Genomic DNA, 24,932 nt, shown 5'->3' on the forward strand with positions numbered 1-24,932 from the left:
GAATAACCGATGTGACTTTAATTCTGGAATATGCCCGAGCCCCGGAACATCCGGAGTTGTCGATATTGGGCAATAGCTTCAAAGAATCATTTCGGTTGATTTTTAACCTCTGAGGTATTACGATTCTAGCGGTTTATATGGGAAATTCCTGCGTGGCCGTACTAACCAACCTAAAACTCCGGAGCCAAAAGTCAAATCTGAATAAAATTCAATGGTGATTCATGGGTATGGTATTGTTTGGTTCTCTCCCGATAACGAATAAATCTGTATTTGGCTGAAGCAGAAATTAGTGGAGATAAGTGAAGGGCAAGGGATGTCCGTCGAACCATATAGACTTCACCAGAATAAGGTATTCCTTTAAATTCCGTGGAATCCCACGGAATGTTTGAGGAGCTCTAATGTTTTGATGAGGCTATAGTCCCATAATCCTTGTTTGCGGGCAAATTCTGAGAACCAAAGGTTGCAAAGAAAATATAGTAGTATTTTTCCATTATCGACAACTGATCTCTGGAATTTCTGGCGAAAAAGGGTTGTATGCTGAACTCTGGTTTCCAAAAAATCACGGCGGATGTTTATAAACCTAAATCGGATTCAACCGAATTTGAATGACAATATCTCTTCGGGAGTGATGTCGTTCTGTTGTCTCAATATCCCTTTGGTGGTGTTGACATATCCGCTCATCGAGAAGTATCCTTTTCCTATGGGAGTGAAGAATACGGTTGTATACCATTCCCCCGAAAGCCATTTCCCAGAAAGCCATTCCCCAGAATTCCATATCCCAGAATGTACCATACCGCAGAAAAACATTTCCCAGACTATACCATTCCCTAGAAAGCCACTATCCAGAATGCCCCATTCCCCAGAAAGTCATTCTCCAGAATACTTCATTCCTCAGAAGTTAAAATTTTGTTCATTTTTTGTGATGATGCCAAAGGTTTGCGCATTACCTAAGTCAACTGAACTGATGCGGTGTAAAGCTGCGGAGGACGATCCTTAGAAAACGGCGGCCTCTCACAAGCAAACCTGTTATCTACTTGTAAAAACAGTTTACTCGAACATAGGAATTAATTCCTTCTTTCAAACATGAGCAGTTCTTTGAAATTGAATGCCATATAACTCTAGCACGCAAACTAGTTATATTTTCGTCTGCCCGGTTTATTCAAACATAGGTGTTGATTCCTTCTTTCGAGCTTTCCTTAAATCTATATCAAAAGCGAAATGAATGCACAGCACATCCCACCAAATGGTTGGGTGTGTTTCTTTCCTTTGCATTGGAAATGCAAATTTACGATTAGCTCGGTTTACTCAAACATGTGGCACTAATACATTCGAAAGTATTTCTGTAGCTGCCAACTGGTACTTATACAGTCGTGATTCGCTGGTTGGGCCACACCTCTGTCCAACTAACGAATTTGATTTGTTAGTTTGACCGACTGACAGATGTCAAAAACTCTCCAAAGGAGACGTTAGGAATGTAATTGCATCTATTCACATCTCTAATAATTGTCAGATTGATTGTCAAAGTAAATTTGTCATAAGATTTTGATGTTCAGATTCTTTTTAGTTGGACAATGGTCCAACTAGCGGAGGTCCAACTAAAAATCGGTGCAGTTAAAAAGTGTCCAACTATAGCTATAGCGAATCATGACTGTACCATAGAGTAACAGACATAATACTCGACAACAATTCCTCGCCAACGTTAGCGGTCATATTGATTTGAATAAATTTTTAATCGGTACTGTTATCGCATTTGCGATAATGGCGCCACTGATATATGCACAAGTATACGGGGGATAGACTAGTAAAAAACTGTTCTTGGGTCTGAGTGTTTCAGAAATGTTGGTTATAGGCAAAAGGTCTGGCTTGGGGAGAAGCCGAAACGATGACAAAAAGGGTGGCCAATGGCTTCAAGCGGAACACCAACCGCTTCTACTGGGAATGTCGCGGAGTTCTGTATGCGTTGCGAATTATCTGGCGGAATTTTCCTTGTAACCGGGACCGTCAGCCAAGAACGTCTCCTTGATATAGCCGTCATATGAATACGACCAATGAAATGCATTAAATAAGAAACTTTGATCGTAGTCACTATCTCGAAAGACTCTAAATAAACATTGCGTAACTTCAAAAGTGTATCACAACAAATATTTGGCATGGACGTTTGGCACAACGGAAAAATGAAACTCAAAGGAAGAGAAGGGAAGCTCTTTTAGAAAATGTATTCAAATGAAAAATAATAAGCACTAACAGTGCAACATAACATTTTAAGCATTGTCCTGGCTTCTGAAAAAGATTACCCTGCTTGACACACAGACATTTGGCATAATATCGTTTGACATAAAACATATGGTAAAAGTACCATTTACTTTCGAGTGTATTTAGTGCCACATGTTTGAGTAAACCGAGCAATCGAGTGGATCGTACTATTACGTACGAAACATTCCAATTCACAAGAAGGATAAATACACCAAACCGTTTGTCAAAATGTGCATTCATTTCGATTTTAATATAAATTCAGGGGAAACTGGAAAGAAGGAACCAACACCTATGTTTAAATAAATCGGGTAGACAAAAAGATCAAAAGTTTGCGTGCAAGAGTTATTTGGCATAAAGATAAAAAGAACTGTTCATGTTTGAAAGAAGGAAACAATTCCTATGTTCGAGTAAATCGAGTTTGCGAATGGATAACAGCCTCGTTTGCGAGGAGCCGCCGCTTTCGACGGCTTATCCTCAGCAGCTTAATACTGTATCAGTTCCTTGACTTAGGTAATGTACAAACTTTTGGTTTCGCCACATAACCTTACTTACATTCTTTGTGATCCAAGGAAGGGGGCTACCGCTTTCTATGGGTCTCATAACACACCTGTACTGAATATTGCGATTTGTCCTATATGTATGTTTATATTATTAAAAGGAATGTAAAAATATTGCTTCTGTCTAATGCTGGTAGCAGTGCACTCTTCGAGGGAGCAATATGGCCAACATTCTGAAAGATTTATGATTTTCATCGAGATTTTTTCCCACTTCAAAAATATTCTGAGCATTGGCTCATTCTGGATGTGGTTTTCTGGAGAATAGTTCATTCTGGGGAAACACTTCGGAATTTTAGTTTCTGTGGAAAGGTTTTTGGGGAAAGTCAAAAGGCAAATTCTTTATTTTAATTCGGAATAAATAATGTCCTAATTTTCGGTTTCAACACAATGATAAATCATTTTAAATGTGACCGAATCGAAAGCGAAGAATGTCGTTCGATAGAAGTGGGAAGGAAATAAAAAAAATTTCTAGGGAATGACTTTCTGGGAAATGGTGCATTCTGGGGTATGGAATTCTGGTAATGGTACATTCTGGAAATGACTTTCTGGGGAATACTATATTCTGGGGGATGATATTCTGGAGAGTGGAATTCTGGGGAATGGCTTTCTGGGGAATGATTTTCGGGGGAATAGTATACAATCGAAGAATACTTCCGTATTATTCTCTGTATCGTTATTTTGCTTATCTCTAATCTTACCACTTCCCAATCCTTCCCACCAGGGAAATGACGAAAAGACAAAACATGGCAAGGCACAAATCTCCGATCAACATGTGGAACGTGCCATTTGAGTCAATCGCTACTGATTCCTGAACGTCTGAGGTATTACGATTGTAACGGTTCATATTGGAAATTCCTACGTGGACGTACAGTCTATAACTCGGGAACCAAAAGTCCGATCTGAATAAAACCCAATAGTAAATAATAGGAGTGTCATTTTTATTTGAAATCAAGTTAGTAAAAGTCGATGAAAAATTGTCTGAGAAATAGATGGGACATTAACACAGGAGTTTGGCTCATTCTCCGGGACTACAAAAACCGTCATAGGCGGTCGTTGGACAATATTCCCACATCGCAAAAATAATTGCAACTCTAAAGGAGATCTGCGTCATCATGCATCAAACATGTGAACAAATTGAGAACTCGTGGTTGAAAGTTACATACACGCTAGCCCAAGCGAAGAACACGTTAACATGTAAACGCTCCAGCCCTTCGCTATCATCCACGCACACCTAGGCCCGCGATCTCGCCAACATAAATACACCCCGGTGACTAAGTAAACGGTTTAGCGCTTATATATTTACAAACGTGGTACCAACCTATAAACATCTGTGTTCGCTCAATCGTGAATCGACTACGTCCGGAAGTCCTCTCCTAGTAGCATAGGTCCAATGCCTTTAGGTAGACTATGCAATAAAATGACGCTAGTATCCATTAAACAATACATTCCATGGCGACAAAAAATCGAATTTATACACGCGAAGCCATATACACACGAACACGTTAACATTCAAATGCTTGAGCCTTTCGCGATCATCAAGGTGAACACGCGGTCTCAAACTCCCTCGCTCACACTATCATAAATCGATTACTTCAGCAAGTCTCTATCCTCACTACCAGAAGTCTCGGTCTATGCCTTCAATTAGATTAATTAAAACCAATTAAAAAGAAATCTCTCATATCCACTACACAGCACTGCGACATGACGGGGAACTCTAGTGATATGGGGTAACTCACTCCCTGTCAGAATCTGAGTCGTATTAGCCGAATCTGCGTCGTATTAGCCGAAAATTAAGTATTAGATTCACGATCCGCACGCGATCATCCACGAACACACACGAATTGCGAATGGTACACGGTTATAAAAAGAATTCATACACCCGAAGCTACATAAACGTTAACACACGCTACATACAAACGCACACGCGATCGAGCACATTAACGTACAAACGCTTGAGTCCTTCGCGATGATACACGCGATTGCGAAGTCCCTACGCCCGCACATATTTGAACCGTACAATGAATATCACATTCGGAATCACAACCCGCTGCAATTGCCCTTAAGCAGTGTTTTAGTGGGTAACATTTCCCGTCTCGTCTGAAATTGTAGTGGGTGATTCTGACGCGGAGCCCTGCCGAGACCCTAGCTCTACGGCTCCAGTAAGACAACTCTCGAAAAAATATATCTTTGCGTCCTTGAATTACGTACTGCTCATGATCGCATATTTGTACCATTTTCTATGGGATTTCCTATATTTATTGGAATGATTTGAGGAATTCCACGAAGATCCGTCCGAAAATCTTTAAAATCGTGACCGACCATCTTAGATTCCAATGAAACTTTACACGTTTCACCGTCATGCAAGACTAAATATTTTCCACAGGTAATAAGATTATTTTGACTTAAGAGCAACTTTTCAAAAGGGCGTAAACGTTTCTACGTGCATGAATTTCAAATTTTTTTTTTGTTCAATTACTGTATTTTATACCGCAAAACTATCTGAGAACAAGTTACAGGGAATGAATACTTCTGTCTGAAAAAATATACACTGAAAAAATGTTGTAATTTTTCAAAAAAAAAACAAAAATTTATGATAAAAATTTAAATTGCAAAAAACCCATTTTTTAAATTTTTTATATTTTGTTACCAAAAACCTAAAGAGAAAAGAAACATTTTGAATGTGATTGCATGATGGAGAAAAAATCGGTAAAAAAGTTTTCCCAACAATAACTTCGTACATGTTTTTAAATTTCATACTAACAGACATACAAAATTGTAATTCTATTACAGAATATAATTCTAAGCACCCTTTAAAATCAAAATGCATTTAACAAAAATATTCCAAAATGCGATAGTTTTCGAGATATTTGAAATTTTGCTCCTTCAAAAACAATATTCGTGTAATTATGCTCTTTTTAAAAGTTATTTGCGTTACCCAATCAAAAAATGTCAAAAATTTAATGTTTATCGTTTTAAAGACGTAAAAGCAACTTTTTTAGAGTATTTGTAAGTTTTCCTAACAACAACTTTTGACATTTTTTTTATAATTCTTACTATTTGCAGTCAAAAATACAATTTTCTTTTTGAATATGATTCTAAACGCCATTTTAAATCGAAATGCTCTTAACAAAAATTTTCTAAAATGTGGTAGTTCTCGAGATATTTTGTTTTAACAACACAATAATTGTTTTATTACGACCTTTTCATAAATTAGTCGCGTTTCTCCATCGACAATAATAGGTTTTTCAAAAGGCCCGTAAACTTTCCTGCAACTTTCTCTTTGACATCAAGGCGATATTGTGAAACATTTTAAAGTTACATGAAAACAACCAACACATCATTCAGCTATATAGTTTAATCAACAGACCCTATGGTTGAAATATATTATAACATTTTTTTCAGTGTATATTTTTTTCGGACAGAAGTATTCATTCCCTGTAACTTGTTCTCAGATAGTTTTGCTGTATAAAATACAGTAAGCGAACAAAAAAAAATTGAAATTCATACACGTAGAAACGTTTACGCCCTTTTGAAAAATTACTCTTGTATCAAAATATTCCAATTGCCAGAGAATATCATGGAGATTCATACAGCGAACACACCTGCAAAGTTTCGTTCGAATCGACAATGGTCATATTTTGCGGTCGGCCGGTTTCTCATGGAATCCCTCATTTGCGATAATAGACAGCGTACCACGATAACTTAAATAGGTTTAGTTGTTGTCTTAAAACACCAATAAAAATACATTGTTTATGGACTGATCTCATGTTTATCTCAGAAAATAGCAAATTGCGAATAAAGAGAACTCCGCCATATGTGAACGGATTTCTGCAGTCTATAGCTTGTTAGAAAGGTAATTGTAAAATCTTTCTAAAAAATGCATGATATTATTTTGTTTGAATGTTCTGTATCTTAACCTTATCATGTTTAATATCACCCATATCTTGGAAACTGAAAATCATGTCTAAAAACAAATCGAATACGTTAAGCTATCACGTTGGACCTTTCATTTGAGATTGCCATTGTTGATATATGTAGGGGAATTGTGGGAAAAACCGACACTGTGGGTAAAACCGACACCCCACAACTTTGCCTAGAAATCAAATTTTTATTCATTTCATAATGATACATTATTATTAGTACGTTTATCTAGAGCATTTGAATAAAAATTGGATTTACGTTAGTGCGCCGAATATCAGAAAAATAAACAAAACATACGACAGCAGCGTTCATACTCGTCTGGATGTAAAATTTCGTTGATAGATTTTAAGGTTTTAACCGAACAAAAGCTTTTCAAATCACCCCATTTTTCTGTACCTATTATTATCGGCCTTTCCTATGATCAATTAGATGCATTGAAGACGAGTTTGAGAAATTCAATATTTTTAATTGCTTTTATAAAAAAATGTGCGCTGTTGGGGTAAAACCGACACCCTTTGCTTAGGGTAAAACCGACACACTGTTAAGATGGTTGTGTTTACTTGCGATTCACTACAAAAGGCTGGGGATCTTTGTGACACTTCAATTACACTATTAGCACACTATAGTAATAGCTGAAATACACAGAAATACTTTTATTGTGTTTATTTCTTATAAGTCTCTTTAAAAATCAAAAATTGGAATTTTTGCTTATCTAATTCTATCGAAGCTTTTGCTATTTCTCCAAAAAGCTCATCAAACCGAATTTCTAGTGTTTTCTTGGTTTGTCATAGACGAACTTTATCACAATGAGACAATGATATTATGTATACCCCAATAGATCGTTGATAATCAGAGTCCGAAAAATCAAATCTGAAAAAGATAGTTTTACTAAGAAATGTGTGTGTGTCACTTATAAGTGAATGAATCAAATTAGCAGAACGTAGAACGCTTGCAAATCTTCTCTTACGAAATAAAATGACACTGGAAGTTGCAATGATGTGCGCAAGGATTATTTGGAAATACTCATATCAATAAATAATCCTATAGCATAAAATACTCTTATTTCTAGTACTACGCTTTCGAACTATCTTCCCCTCACTACATGATGAAGCAATAAAAAGCACATATTTTGCATCATACATACTCACACTTTATTAATCACGCATATATCTAATTTTTAATAAAGATAAAGATTTTAATAAAGTGGAGAGAAAATAAATTAAAGGGGGTGTCGATCTTACCCCTATAGGGTGTCGGTTTTACCCGCAGTGCCTACAAAAAGTCACTTTGTTTTCCAAGTTTTACAACCAATAATTTTTAATGAAATTAATTTTTCGAAGCGCTGAAAAAATTAAGTCTTGTTAAGAATTTTCTGAAGAAGAATTGTGCATTAAAATTATAATTTTATTGGTTTTGTGGCAACTTAGAAAAAGTGTTAAGCTTAAGGTGTCGGTTTTAACCATAATTCCCCTACCTGCTATAAATGCACTTACATACAGATACACATACTCGTCGAGGTGGGTCGCTTAGTAAATAAAATTCGGTCATCCGTTTCAAGGAAAAAATCGTGAGCTTATTTAACAAATGTATAAATCAGTTAATCACCCAAATAAAATTTGTTGGGTAACATACAGGGTAAGATGCGGAAATTCAGAGTAAGAAAAGAAATTAAATGGCATAAATTTTGCAAATTATGACTTTCTAGTAATTTTTCATTTCCTGAAAATTTCTAGGGAAATCGAGAAAGGGCGAAATTATGATTATCAATTATGCGTTTCTATTTTTGTTGGGCGGGGGTAGAAACACGGTCCGAGATCAATGAAATTTTTTAACCTATCTTAGTTTCTCGCATTCCTATGATTAGCGCACGTGAAAAATAGTTGAATTTAACGATCAGTAATAATTACATATTAATACGAAATGTGGAGCAATCAGGCGAGATATAAAATTGGGGAATTAGAAATTAATTTCATATTCAATTATCAATACATTAAAACTGTTTTACTCGTTTGGTTCAAAACACTGTAACTCAAATTTAACTTTCCGACAATCTTAATTCTCATTTCAACGAAGAACACTCCATGGCGCAAATTGCATGAATTGTAGTTTGGTTCTATCATACCCAAAGACACAATGGTCAATTTATAACGTTTTTTATTGTCTTTCTCGCTTCGTTTATTTTCCCCTTTCCCGCACGGCTTAGATTAATTGGCCCAAATGGTTTCAAATTCATTTGAGTTCAGCAGGAAAACAGTTCTATCTGTCTTGTCGTTTATCGCCGTTCGAAACTTGTTTTGGTGACGCATCCATTGCCGATCATTGACTTGGATTCCATTTTTATAGTATTTTCATTGTTTAAAACCATATGCAACTAAATGCTGTTTTGTTCGGTTTTATTTTAGTTAGACTTTATGCTTGCATTTGTTAAGAATTTTTTGATTCAATTTTATTGACATAGCCAAAATAAGATTCACAATGGTTAGTAATTTAGTTTTCCTTTTTGTGGATTGTTTCGGTAAAAACGGCAATTAAATAAAAAATACAAAAGAAAAAGTTTTTTTTCCTGGGGGAATTAAAAGAAAAACTTTCTCTTTTTCGCTTTTTGTTTATTTTTACAGATTTAGTGATTTTGAATTTCAGCGTACAATTCTGTTGTGGTCGGACAAATTCAAATACATTTTAATACTGTACCAAGCTATGATCTCAAGGATTGAATGTTGAAAATGCTTTAAAATCGTAACGAGAATGCTGTTTGAGCTGATTTCGGTTTGATCTCAAATCATAACCCGACAGGGGAAACACTATAGCTCATGAATTTTAATCCTATTGCAAGAAAGCTTGTCGGTACTGCCAGAAAAGTGAAAGAAGCTCATATTAGCATTTTTTCGCTGCAATTATTATTTATGAGTTGTACTACCATTCGAAAATGGCTTCTTCCATGAGCAAAGCGAGATCCTGCATTGAAGATTATTTAAGAATTTCGTGATTGGTAACGATATTGATATATTGATAAGTCTAGCTACTGTTTGCATTCCGTGGAGGAACTGAAAGAGCTGGCCGGCTTTACAAAATCGAAAAAATAGTTTTTATTGCATTAGATAAACTATCTAAGAATATGCATATCATGAAATTTTCAGAACCATGTGTCTTTCTCAGATAAAATCTTTAAATTTAGCAGATCGCTATAAGAAAGTTACTGGTAAAAATTCCTGATACTATTATCAGAATGTTGCCTGAACCAAGAAGGTATTCGGTTATCGAACCATATTTAACCATTGACCAGTTAAAAAAGAGAAGAAATAATGTTTGCTTTAAATTAAAATCAACGCACATATAGGGTTGCGGTAACGATAGTATAGGTACCGTATTTTCGGTACCATGTCAAATTTTTAATCAAGTGTATATCTAATCTAGAGCTAAACCTTGACGGTGAAATAAGTTAAATGACACACTCTTCAGTGGAAATGTGCAGTATAAGTAAACACAAATCGCGACAGCAAATATTTGGTATTTATCTCCGATTTTTCAATCCACGCTGGATATTCAAAAATATTTGTAGACATACTTAGAAGTGATATGTCATTTACATGTGACATATTGTAAAGGGAGCGCAAATTTGAAACTTTAGCGAACTCACGTACGGCAAAGATAACGATTGCTTCGCCTTTGAGGAACTGTGAAAATTTGAGCTAAGGTCTAAATTGTTCAGTTCGTAATACGTTTCATTGCCCTTTTTTGACAATAATCGTTTACGCCAGCTTGACAGCAATAAACATCCAACGCACTGGACTAACGTGGGACGACTTAATCTCACTGGGCGGTTCACGTAAACCATTATTGTCAGAAAAGGGCCATAAAACGTATTACGAACTGAACAATTTAGACCGACATTATGACACGTAAAAACTAGATAGACGGAGCGATTAACGCAATACTATGACACTTTCTCTAATAGTGCCAAAATAGGCTCATTACTCTATCTTAAGCAACTCAAATTAATGTCCAGAAATAATACAGAGAGTACAGGTAAGGGGCAAGGAGTATTCAATCACATCACTTAAAGACAACCAGCGTGACTTGTACTAGTGCCACTAGACCGAAAACAAAGTTAACAGCGGACTGTAATGCAACCTGGCGAAATTGATTGAAACAGGAAACTCAAATAATTAAAATTTTCCACAGACTCCGGAAAACTCCAAAAACCTATTCACCACCTACTTGTGATAAGCAAACAATGTCATTGTTCAAAACCTTAAGCTTGCCTAATAATCATTATTTTGAAATTTCACGCCTTTTTACGGTTGTTTTGTGACACATAAATGAATGAAATTTATTGCATTCTCCCTCGAAACAGCACACCAAGGAACCTCGTCTTATCTCATTGTCTACCGTCTGCCTTTGTGATACTCAGCTTTCTTCCCGAAGTTTACTATATACCATCTAGGAAAGAACGGTTCATATCCTTAATGAGGAAATTGACATATTTTCCTTAAGCAGTGTATTTTCATAGCAACAATCAACTTGGGAGGAAAGGGGACTTTAGTCACATTTTAGACAGGGTTGTTCCTGTAACAAAATAAGCTATTATGAAAGAACTGTGAGATGTTTAGAGGGGTTAATGTTGGTTCCTCTGGAGGAATTCGTCCAAGTGAGACATAAAATGTTAAGAAGTTTGTGTTGTGATTTATAATATGGTTCATAATGAAAATTATTGTCCGTAGTAGAATTTGGACATCAATAAATTTTGACGTTGGGGAGAAACTCGCAATAAAAAATCTTTAGTAGAATACTAGGTCTTCCCAAAATCTATCCCTTGTTTGAGTCTTCATTATTCGTTCTACTTTTTTTTTATTGTACAACTATAATTAAAGATAGACAATTTAAAGGGGTCAGCAAACATTCCGCTGTGACATGACAATGACATACGCAAGGAACAATAAAAATTGAAAGATTTTTTTTCAGGACGTATATCACATTTGCCTAGTTAAGTTGATGTGATATTTTAGCGAGCGTGGTCCCAGTCCTGTAATTTTTATGTTCATCTCTGAATTGCTAAAAATGGCAATAATTTATTTCGATTCTTCTTCATCGAATTCAAGCTCTAAGTTTTCTAGAACTAATTTGGTACTGTATAATCTCCGTATTTTACGGAGTTTTTGGGGTACACGGACGACGATAATTCAATATTAGTTGTTGAAAGGGGTTTAAGAAAATTTTGTAAGCAAACTTGTTTTGCTCATATTCCGACTTCAATTTTCATGATAAATACACGTTCATCTGCAACTTTCCATTCGTAAGTATACATGTCGTAGTTATATTACACCAAAGTGAAAGTGTTCGAGAATATATTTGATACGATGTTCACAAGAATGTATAGATAAATTCGGAAGATTGATATGCTCAAAATGCAAACAGGAACATAAAAACACCTTTTTTGGCATTCTAGATAACCAGTTCACCCAAACGAGAAATACACGAAAATGAGAAACACAAACAAAGCACTCTAATAATTCTTAGCTTTATTTAGTCCTACAGTAAAGGACTCTGAAGTGGCTCTTCCATATTTTGGGTGGGATAAGTTTGGTGAAGGGAAAACAAATTGCGATAGGTGTGGAAAGCATAATGCTTGGGTCCTCTCTGCCTATTAGCATAATTGAGAAGGGCATTATTTTTGTTTTGCATAACAGTTATGGTATATCGGTGACGCTATTGACGTAATTACGAAACCCATTCAGGGTGTTTGATAAACACATAGGTTGGACCGGAGAAAAGGGATAATTGGTTCTAATAAAATTGTATTGGTCGTTTCGAATAATTCAGCGGATAATCAGGTGGCAATTAAAATTTAATTGATCGTCGAAGGATATAACTTGCTTTGTTGGTATGCATATTAGACTAATCATAATTGATTGTGAGAGTGTATTCTTGTTTTCTGACAGTTAACAAAAAATATCAGGTCAATTCGTGCTGGGTTCCAGGACATTGAGGAATTGCAGGGAATGATAAATCCGCTACATCAGCAAGAAAAAGATGTTCCATTGATTTTATTGACCCAAAACTATTCTCTGGAGTTTCATCGAAAACGAAAACTGAAATTGAAAAAGTGGGAAAAACTATAAAATGCAATTGGAGTGGCATAACTGGAATTCTACGAGAGCTATGCATCATAAACTACTCATCGGACACTGTAAATAAATCATTAAATCATCTTATGAAGATTGGTAAAACTAATAAACTAAACAACTGTGTCTATGGCTCTGAAAGTGAAACATCAGCGCATCTGCTCTGCGAAAACAGCATACTACCGTAGCATACTGAATACTAAGTGCTATCAGTAAATTCTAAATCCTATTTGATAGCCCATTGCAATGGGCAATGCATTGGATTCTCATCTGTGATGATTGTTAGTCCAAATTTGATTAAATAAGGAGCCATCAATAGGGAATGAAACACATTTTTCTTCGGACGTGCCATCTCCAGCAGCAGACAAACGATACTTTATCTTCGAGATACTGAATCCTATAATGAAAGCTGATCAAGAGAAATAGAAGTATTTTTTCGGTTAGATCTTTACTCAGCTGATATCAGTCAGCTCCAGTCGAATAACCTGAATTGCACAAAAAACAAACCTACGTAGTCGTAATAAAATACACTGATCACCCTATTTCTGGTGTAGTAATTACCAATCATCACGAGGGTGCAATGTCTTATACTCCCGAAATGGTGGATAGTGGATGACGTTAAACCTTATGTATAGACAGCATATATGGGTCGGACAAGACAAGTTTTCACTTTTTGCTGACTTTTACTCCTACACGAGCTGCGTCGCAAAGTTCAACGTAGACTCTGCTTATAGGACGAAGTGGTGCGAGTAGGAGCAAATGTGTCCCCCTGCATATGCCGGCAGGCTGTACAGATAGTGTACCAAAGAGAAACCCAAATGTAATTTCGTTTAATATATACAAACATCTTACTTTTGCGCTTTGTTCCGAGTGGGGATCTAAGGGAGTCCTCGCAGACACAGATGGGATAGAATAATGAAAATACGTATCCACACTTGCTATGAATAAAATATACCTAGGGTAGACGAACCCTCATTCATCTCGTTAGTCAGGATGTCACATTATTTCGTTGATAACTTGGTTCACTATCACTGGGTTGCGCTTGAATAGGTTTCAAAATCTTTGCTTCATTTCTAAGAAGTAATACAATGAAAAATCTGGCATGGAAAATGTAAAATACTCGCGTTTAAGCGAAGTTAAAAGTCGAGTACAACGCATTTTTATTCATTCTACCAGAGTGCTCTAACTAATGTGTTCAAGTGGGTGGGATGAGTGGAGGTGCTAAGATAAATTAGAGTACAGTTACCCTACTATCGAAAACGTAAGGAGGTGGCATTTCTACGCAGATCCCATATTGCACATCCCATCGAATATTGCTGATCGATTCCTATAACGAAATCGTTCCCAGCCGATAGTAAGCGGATGTGAATCTAGGTGAGTGCAAAATAGATTTTGTCTTGCATGGGGTTCGTTCGGTCATTAAACTTTCAAACATAGGAGAAAATATATACATACATATGTACTAGCACGAAGAATTTCCAAGATGCTTGTTGGGTCGTCCGAAGCAGTGTCAAAAGTTAAATGTTGCATGCCGCCGTCATGCGAAATGTTTCACCTCGTTATCGTGTTCTTTTGTGTCGCATTACAGTGCGAATAGAAACGACAAGCGATGAAATTTGTTGGAAAAAGTTTGGGGAACTTTCTCGTCTTCGGTGAGAAGAAGAGCTTCACAATAAAAGTTGTGCGAATGAAACTAACAAATTCCTAATACTTTAAATTTGAATAATTTAAGAACCCAAAATATTCCCAAAAACTACAAAGTATCTTTCTTAGAATAAATAATAAGATCAAATTTGGATAATGTGTCGTTGAAATTATTTGAGCGAAGAATGTTGGAATTTAATCGCTTTGTTTACCTTTTATTTTGTAACATGACCAATGACCATCTACTTCTGAAAATCATCTTAATGACTGCAAAAACTTTTCCGATATCATTAAAACTCCAAGCCTTATGGCTAAGCCGCAAAATTATTGAAAGCATGGAATTGCACATTTTTTATTAAATATAGCAACGTATAGAGCCGACAGTTAAACGATGTTCATGATTTCAGGAGCTTCATCGCGAGCACTGTCAAGTTTTATGGACTGGAGGTTTCTCGAAAAATCCTTCCATTTAAAAATCAAGTTGAAATAATATTGTATTCAAACGATGCCAAATATGGTACTATTGTTGATTTGAGGTATCTAATCAAACATTCGAATTTTAAAGCTCTTCGAAGACCTTTAAAATACCAAAAGAAAGTTTTTTCAACTAATCCTACTTTGGTAAGCTTTTTATGGTCTACATTAACTAACCATTAAAATATTTCAATAAGCGCGATAGAAAACCATTTCATGTTTATAACACAAATAACAAATAAAAAACTTCATTGTTTTTGTCAGTCATCCTGTTGTTATCATTTTGATTACAAAGATTTCTTAATTTTTGTTTTGTGCATTTTGAAATATTTTAATGGTTAGTCAGTGTACACCATAAACAACTAAACAATAAAGATTCGCCAAAGGAAACTTTTCTCTAGGTATTTCAAAGCCCTTTGTAATTTTTTATGATGCGAATGTCTTATTCGATGTCTCAATAACTCAAATCAACATTAACACTTTATCTGTGAAACGCTAGGCATCAAATAGATTCTTTTACATATAAACACCAAAAATTCTATCTATGGAAATGTTAAATATACCTACCGATCTACCGGTAATTAGCAAAAAAGGTTCCAGTACTCATTCCATTTTCACCATACAATGAGAAAACCAGCGAAAAGGTTTCAACAGAAGCATAACAAGCGTAAAATTATTTTATATTTTAATCATGACCTTATTTTCCGAGGCCGGTTGCCGTCCACCACATACTTATTTACGGCACGGTTTAATTTTTTCATGGCGTTTTTCCGAGCAAGACAAAGGTTTTTACTGACATTGTTGTTGGTTTTGTTTGCTTCGTCCATCGCCGCAAGCAGGCTCATTTTATATGGGAATGTGGGTAATAATGGGGCTGAAAGAGTTGTGCTTCAAAAACCATAGTGTACATTTGGAAAATCGGATTTACGAAGGATATTACTTTATTCGCTCTAACTTGTATGTTTGCTAGCTTTTAAACTGCAAACATGCGTATAACCTGATGTGGGCTTTGTATTCTGTTAAACTATACTTTGAAGGACTTGGTGTACCCTGAGGTTTGGAACTCATTTGGTTATGTAATATCATAGAAATTTCGACTACTTCTGTTCTACATAGCTCCAGGTACTCACTAAAATATTTCTTGCTTGTCACTTATTGTTTTGTTTTTCTTTTAACTTTCCATTTTTCTTTTAGTTTTCAAAAAACCAAAGCTTTTACTTAGCTTAAAAAACCAAAGCTTTTACTTAGCTCCTAGAGCTCATAACATAGTCTAGATGCGCCATTTTGAAAAGGTGTAAAGTTGTTGTATGTGGCATAGTTGGACACTGTGGTGCCTCTTTCAGCTGAATGAGTGTCCCATTGTTACCCACTCTCTCCTACATCTCCGATTCTTTATTGATGCCGCATTGTATCTAACCCGGCTGCGGAATGATGGTATCAGGGAGCTAGGGTGGGTTTTGTTCGCCAAATGGGATAAATTTGTATTACCGACGTGAATAAAGCCTCCAAAAGGTAGAACAGCTATTTGTGTAACCATTTGTGTATTGCGCTGATACAAGGGCATTATAGAAATGAAGGATTTTTTTTATAACAGAATCAGAACAACGCAACGGTCGCAAAATAAAGATAAATGATTATGAAGACGCTGTTCTTTCTCTTAAAATTTTTGTTATCGTGGTCCTGATATGCAAACCACTTCCAATATCATAAACGTTTCTGAGTAATCATTTCGAATTCGAATAACCAGAATGAATGGACAAATAATTCTGTTTGACTATTCCGATGCTATGCGGAACACACAAACATTTTAAACGATGTCAGAGCCACTACAAAATCCTACAGTAGGGGGTAAGAAGTAGTATTACTGAGAGTGGGAATGCTCCAGTAGGTGTGGAGGTCATTGTTACCGGCACCAATTCAGGATGTCCATGTTCTCGCTGGATTGCCGTTGACAGTTATATGGCAATTTATTTCCTCCTATAATTGTTTTATTAATGATCCGGTTTTCTGCCTTGTGCATGTTGGCTTATAGTAAATGGGTCAAGTTACGAGGCACTCTCGTGAGGATTAAAATCTAATGTATGGGGGTTCGCCCTTTTGTCCCACCACCACCAGATACTGATTAGATTATCACGAATAATTAGGATCGGATAATTGTGAGTAATTAACCATAACGTGTTACTAGAAGGATATATAGAGGGATGTTTTATCTTGTTATAAAAAAATATGACAATTACGCTGCTACTTTTTGGGATTTCTTTTCTCAGTATATTAACACACTGGAAGTCGCGTAGTGCATTGAATGCACAAAGTACTGTGGAGTACCCAGATCCAAATTATTTCTGCTATTGACGAATTTCGCGCTAAATCGTATTCAGAGTTGGCAGCAGCCTCTCAGATTTTAATGAAACTTTCTGTGCATGAAGACATTGTCACAAAAAGCCACTTTACATACTTTGTTTTTTCTTAAAATGATCTAGACTGTCTTTTGAAAAGGGCCAAACTTTTTTACCATTTTTTTTTCAAATGGCTATAGTCTAAAAATGACAAATCCTACAAAAAAATTTGTAGGAGTGATTTTTAGTCAATTATCAATTAGTCAAATTTTCGAATACGAATTTTGAAAAAAATCTTCATTGACTCCTACACTGAAAAAAAAATCGATTTTAAAAATGTAAAGTCGATTTACAAAAAAAAACAGTTTTGATTTGGATGAAATTTTGTTGCAAGATAGGTAATTATGTTTCCTACGTACCGTCAAAAATTCAAGTTGGGCTCTTTTAAGGAAAAAAAGTTATTTAAAAAAAACTTTTCTTTGTCCAAACAGAACTTCGAAAAAAATCCTCGCTTTAAAATACTCGCTGAAAATCTGTACCAGTTTGTGTGAATAGAATAAAAGTTATCCAATAAATAGTAGGGTGAACGTATAAATGTGGGACACAACTTTTTTCACTTAAACTGCCATAACAAACGAACAAAACGCACCAAGGCTTCGAAATTTCGAGAAACATCGTTGATTACGTTTTAAAAGAAACGCTGAAAATTTGGTGCAGTTTGCACGAACGAAAAAAAAGTTATTCTGAAAAAACAGGGTGAAAGTAGGATGTATTTTTTACTCGATTAACGCAAATAATCGATTAATTTCTTAAATAATCGAAAAATTAACAATCGATTAGAAGCTTTCAGCATAATCGAGTAAATCGATTAGCTGATATCAATTAATCGACAACATAATTCATGAACGGTATATGTGCTAACGCTAAATATGCAAACCGCCGAACAAAATATGCAAGCGACACAAAATTTCAAAATAAACCCAGCGACCTTTTTTTGTTGATAAACTAAGATTTACTATCTAATCGATTATTGATTTTAATCGATTATCTTGGTCGATTAATCGAATCAATTACTCAAGCTCAAAAATTATTCGATTAACGGATAATCGATTAATCGATTATTTGCAAAAATTAGACATCACTAGGTGAACGTATAAATATGGGACACACTGTATATGAATATGATCTAATTCTGTGAAAATTTCCTTATTTTTAACATGAGCTTCTCCTTATACCTTTTCTAATACAGCTCCAAGAAACTTATGCAATATTTTTTGTAGTACATAGAGCTCGATTGGATTTGAGCGACAACATTTATACTTTTCGGTTGTTTGAGCGCATTAGGGGGTCCTCTTCTAATTTTTTTTCAAGAAATCGATTTTTTTTATTTTATAAATTGGAGGCTCAAAGTGTCTACAGTATGTTGGTAAAATGTTTTTTTATCCGTGAATTAGTTACATCGCTACACGGCTTTGAATGGATCTATATCCTGAGCGTCGACAGGACTGGAAATTCTATTGGGCTCGTCAGTCATATTGTTTGATATTAGAGGATATATACATACGGAAAAAAATCATTTTGTCTGTGGTTGCCATTTTCGGAGCCTTGACCATATGATAATGAATTTTTAAAACTGTATTTCCTATGTAAATCCCTACGCTCAACTTCTTTAACTCATTGAACCTTGCACCAGGTGTTGATATTCTACTCTCGTGATGTAAGTGCCAAATTGGTGTGAGTTACTCCTACAAGAAGTGAGCTGGCTTATATTGACAGATATTTCCCTCCGACATCTAAAAAAGGAACATGTTTAGAATAATATCATCTCATTTACCGTTGAAAGTCTTGTACTTTTTCTATCAGCCCAACCATCGAGAGTGTGCTGTCAATGTTACATGAGCTTTATAGACTCGTTTACCTCATGGATTTTCCTCACACTATAGGAAAAAGTTTAACGCCGACCTTTTACGGTTCATTAAGTTTATTTCGTAGCAACTGTGTGAGCTCGAAAAAACAATAGTCAGACAGCACGCAATTTCTTCAAGCTGTCAAATTCTCATGGCGTCGACAAATTGGCCAGGCATCAACAAGGTGCTCTTTACACAATTTGCGAGATACTCGATTCGGGGCTTTGGCATTGCATCAATAATCTTGAATAATGTATGGGGCTATAAATGAGAATTTTTTGAGTATTTCACGCGCGGTGCTTTTTCCTTAGCCGGTTCCGTTGGCAGCAGCATACCAACGCAGAGACTACGACTAAAGGATCGATATTTTGTCTTATGTATGTAGTCTGCTTGATGTCTCTTCCTTTTGCATTGAAGGTACTGTTGAAACTTCACTGGCAATTCACACTGTGAATTTATTTTTGGTAAAATTAGCCTGAACCAGTTGCCAAGTGATGCGGGCCAATGTGATTATTGATGATCTTTGAAGTTTTTCGGACAGATTAAACTCCGTTAGGTATCCATACGGCAAAACAAAAAAAGATTAATGAACATTTGTTTTTTATCTATGTAATTTTTTCTTGCACAATAACAAACGGAATAATAAGCGCCGGCTTATCTATTCCGACAAAAAGTTAGTGTCGGTTTCTGATGAGACAAAGTCGAAACGCACCCATGACTTTATTAAGTTAGGATTTGTGCTCTTCACGTACAAAGACTGGTTTCACGAAAAAAAATTTTTTTTGGTGTTTACCCAATTTTTCTCCTTAGGGGAAAATATAGCATAGTGCATTTTTTCCGGTTCAGGATGTTTCCAAAAACTTTATAATTTTCTCTATAAAAACCGACGACGTAATCTCGGCTCGGAGGGTCATATGCCATTCGACCCAGTTCCACAGACTAACAGACATAACACTATGAGGGAATTCCCTCAAAAAAAACATCGATCCGATAATTTTCCCAGAACACTAGCTGCATCTTTTATTCACAGTCCCAAACACTCATTTACTTGTGGGTTACCCTTCAGGTTTGGTAACAATTTTTCACTAGTGGTCTATCCCCCACAAGCTTGTTCATATGTCAGTGGCGCCATAATTTCAAATGTGGCCACAGTTCCAACTACAAATATATTTAAAATGACCGTTAAAACGGGCGAAGCTTTGTTTTTGAGTGTTATGTCTGTTAGTCTGTGCCAGTTCGTCGAGATTGGAAAATGTCTGTGTGGGTTTTTTAGTAGTAACATTGCAAAAACTTCAAAAGCCTGGCCTGTATTATGTTGGCAATATGTGGGACAGACTTTCAGGTCTAACCACTAAAAAGATTCCTTCACTCCAAATTTAAAATTTAATGCTTTAATTTAATGCTGAACACGTAGTTTGTATTGGTTGTTCAATATTTTTGGTTTTGAAAAAAATACGGGTATCAAACTGAAACATCTGATTGATGTCACGATAGGTCAGGTGTTTGGGGGCACTGTAGGTCACTACTATAATGCAAATTATAGTAGTGACATACAGTGCAAAATTGTTGTATCTGTTCAAAATGGACCAGTTTTCGATCAGCCTCTAAACAATTCTAGGTTCCGTTCTAAACATTACGTGCTCGCGTGAAAGGAAAGTGCTCATCAATAATTAAATCGCGTCAGATATTTCGCGTGAGTTAACAATATAATAATTTACGGTGTTGTTGATGTAGATAATCGAAAAAATATGATCGAAATAGAGAAGGAAAAGGATTTAAAAAAATCTCCGAAACGCACACGTGGGCCTCCCTCAGCAGCCACGTGAGCCGGAATGCACAACTTCCATTCCACATTCTGGTGACGACGAGGACACTGAAAAAGTCATTCACAAGTACAAAACCAGACGCAGCTACTGAAAAACACTTTTCAATATTTTTGCCGCGGTTTCATGATTTTTCACATCATTTTCCACTTGAATGACGTCAAACGATTAGTTGTATTATTCACTTTTAAATAATCTGCAGTGTTCATGCTCTTAAAATAAAAGTTGAACCGCTGATTTTCTAGGTGTGTACATTGTTTTATTTAACCTCGAATATAGAGAATACAGATGGAAGAAAAGGCACAATTTGATGAAGTGTACATGGACTTAAAAGCTGCATTCGACCGAATTGACCACCGAATATTATTAACAAAAATTTCACGACTGGGCATATCACAGAATTTCGTTAAATGGTTGGGTTCTTACTTGAGAGACAGAGTCCTTCGTGTGCAGCTTGGCTCTTGTGTTTCCTCTCAATTTACGAACAAATGTGGGGTTCCTTAAGGTAGCAACATGGGACCCCTACTATTTCTATTATTCTTCAACGATGCTGCTTTGCTTAGTGTGGTGTGCAAACTGGTTTACGCCAGTGATTTGAAATGTTACCTCGATCTATCGATGACTGCATCCGTCTTCAACAGCTTCGGATACTTTCACTAACTGGTGTGGAAACTAGCCAGCTATTAGCATTGCAAAATCCCAAATTATTACTCATTCGCATGCTCATTCTGATACATTACAACTACCAAATCGATGGACAGAGGCTTACTAGAGTTGATTGCGTCAGCGATCTTGGCGTTTTGTTGGATCCTGCTCCATGTCACCTGATCGGTCTCGACACACTGCAACGCAGAAAGCTTTAGCAAGGAGTATTTGTGGCCAAGCTTCTCAATTCGGAATTGCCTCCCCAAAGATCCTGTTCCTGCTTAATTTTCGTGTCTCGCAACGTTCTCTACGCTCATCTGGTTTACTACAACCTAGATTCTACCGTACGCCGTTTGGATTCAACGAGCCTATAACAGCATGTATGCGAACTTTCTTCACGGTCGAGGATCTGTTCGAATTTGGTGAACCGTCCCATAAGTTCGCACAGGATGTCTCGCGGTCTACTATTGACTCCTGCTAATCATTAAGACTATTTTATGTCAGATGAATTATTTTAATTAATAAATAAAATACGTTTAACCTTAATATTCAACATTTTTTCTGTGTCAAACTAGTCTTAAAATTAGCTCTAATTACTTGCGTCTAGGTTTTACCTGAAGTAAGCTTTATGATAAAACAATAATAATAAAACTGATAAAAACATATCTACTACCGTAAAACAAAGCAAATCCTTGGTACTACATTCCGTGCGGAACTAAACTTTCTATTCCAATACACTTCAAGGGCGGTTCTTAGTGTACAGGGTTAGTGCAACGATTTTACTGATCTTTTACATTTTTTCCTGGCAGCGGCTCGAACGTACGACGAGTGGCTTGTAAGACCAGCGTCTACTATAACAGTGCGTATTATTTTAAAAAGGTAGGGAAATCAAGATTTTCTGATAATAAAACCTTTAATGTTAGTGTGTGCATTAATTTCACCGATAACCAAATTAATGTTTAGTTTTTTGATCTCTATACATAAAATTTACCGCTTGAAAAACCATCGGAACGAACACTTGTAGCCCTGGTGGTACCGAGCAAAAATGCTGATCTCAAAAAGCAGTCCCACTTGATGAAATGAAAATTTATGATACCTTTCTTATACGGTCAATGTCACATACTCGAACACCGTTATTATATTGAATAATAAACTACCATCGAGGTTAGCAGAAACGGTTTGCAACAATAGCTCACATATAAATATAGACAAAACTGTTCTGCTTATCTATTGCTATGAATTGTGATAAATTTTCCCCGGTGTCCAATTAGATTATCACAGCCAACGGATATGGAGATGGCATGTTATTCCGTTTTGAATCTCTGTGATGCAGCTGTATTGGGTACATGTGCTGATTGCCAAATGTTCAATTGACCTTTGTCAAACAGTAATAAACAGTTTTGATACCAAGGGTTCCTGAAATTTATGCCATAGAATAATATTGTAGTATAGTATTTTTATGTGGGTATCGCATAAAGTCTAAACCGCTCAAAAATCCATATGTGGCGGAGGGCTGGCAAGTTGCAGTCGCAGGGGCCGCGGAAGAACCTCCCCAGCCCCAAGCCCGGGTGTGGCGAAGGGCCCGCTAAACGATGGTGGTAGATGAGCTAGCATGTTGTGGCTGATAGAGGGCCATGGGAGGGCCTCCTCTGCGCCTGTTCGGAGTGAGGCGAACGGCCCGCTAAGTGGTGGTGATGGGTAGGATGTTTGAGGCCGGTACGCTCACTGTCCGCCTTAGATGCCTTCAAAAATATTGGCATCCTTCAAGAATGCGAATAGTATCTCTTCCTGTGCTGAGTCGTTCGATAGTGTGTCCTGAATCGATGAGGACAGGTTATGGAATCGCCACAGGTCTTCGAGTTCCCGGCAGTTTAGGAGTAGGTGCTCTACCGTCAGTCTTGTATTGCAAGTCGGGTACATTGGGTGGTCGATGCGAGTGATGGTGTGGGTATAGGTGATCTTCGTGTGTCCAACCTGTAGGCGCGAGAGTGCTATTTGTTCTCTCCGATTTTCGCGGTCTGTCCACTTCGTGAGATTGCTTTTACCTTCTGTGAGTATCCTCGTAGGTTCCTCCAATGGGCGATAAAGTGCTCGGAGACTTTCACCTTGAATGCCCTAATAACGCCAGATGATGGGACCTCTTTGGATAATAGAGTGCGTGAATGGCGGCCGAGTGCGGCCAAACGGTCAGCCTCCTCGTTACCGTGCCCGGGAACCCAGCATATGGTAGTAAACGGGTCGCAGGGTTGCTCTATAGCTTGAACGTAGGTGTGCTTTGACTCCCCCGATTCCAGTGCTTTGATGACCTATTTACAATGCACAAATAAGACATAGTCTAGAAAATATGAAGCAAAATACCAAAACATGCTTGTCCCATCCACAAAGCTCAATAAAAATGTAGATCATCGTATTTCGCAACCTGCTGTTTTTCGATATGGGACTATTATGCTTTAATGGGTAGTACACAGGATGAATTAGGGGTGGGCGTAGCGTATTGGTAAATCAATTGTCTTGTACGCAGCAGCGCACCTGGGCTCGAGTCCCGACCCCTCACATAGGGTTAGAAATTTTTCATAAGAGATTTTTCTAACCCGAAGAGGCGAATAACCTTAAGGTTAAAACCTCTATAATTGAAATAAAAAAAGGATGAATTAGTTCCCCTACGTCTATTTTCGCAAATATACATACAGGTTTTGTCCTTCGATAGTAGAAGGTCAAATATCATATAAAATGTTGTAGTTTATATCAAGGATTTTGCTATTCACATACACTTGCCACACTTGTTGCTAAAAGAGCAACTTTTTCAGTACTACACTAAATCAAATTCGCGACGGTTCTTAAAATCACGTTTCTTTTTTCTCTTCCACAGCTACTGAAATCCGTTGTCAAGAAAAATCAAAGGGTGGTCTGTGCTATGAAGTAATTCTCGCTGAGCCAGCCATGAATGTGACTGTTCCGAAACTACCGCTAACCCCGGGAAAGCCGGTGTCGGCTGAGGAAATTGAAGAGAAGCTGAAGGCTGCCGAGGAACGACGCCTATCGCTTGAGGCCAAAAAGATGGCCGATTGGACGGCAAAGATGGCCAAAATCGAGGAAGCAAGTCGCAAGAAAGACGAACTAGACAAAGAGTTCAAAACGCACGCGAAGGAATCGCTGAACCAGAAAATGGAACAATATGAAGAGAAACGAGAAGCACAGATTACCGAGCTGAAGGAAAAATTGAAGGTTTGTTGTTCTTGTCAAACTGCCT

The 24,932-nt window shown here is 36.8% G+C and overlaps 1 protein-coding gene across 4 annotated transcripts in view; it reads left to right on the forward strand.

The window, feature by feature from the left end:
• LOC131681490 (stathmin) overlaps positions 1-24,932 on the forward strand; it is a 123,343-nt gene that overhangs the window by 72,949 nt on the left and 25,462 nt on the right. For all 4 annotated transcript variants that reach the window (XM_058962298.1, XM_058962299.1, XM_058962297.1 and 1 more), the window contains exon 3: positions 24,552-24,907. In XM_058962298.1, coding sequence (XP_058818281.1) covers positions 24,552-24,907 — 356 coding nt within the window. The remainder of the gene's footprint in view (positions 1-24,551; positions 24,908-24,932) is intronic.

This window comes from Topomyia yanbarensis, chromosome 2, assembly GCF_030247195.1.
Source record: "Topomyia yanbarensis strain Yona2022 chromosome 2, ASM3024719v1, whole genome shotgun sequence".
Taxonomy (NCBI): domain Eukaryota; kingdom Metazoa; phylum Arthropoda; class Insecta; order Diptera; family Culicidae; genus Topomyia; species Topomyia yanbarensis.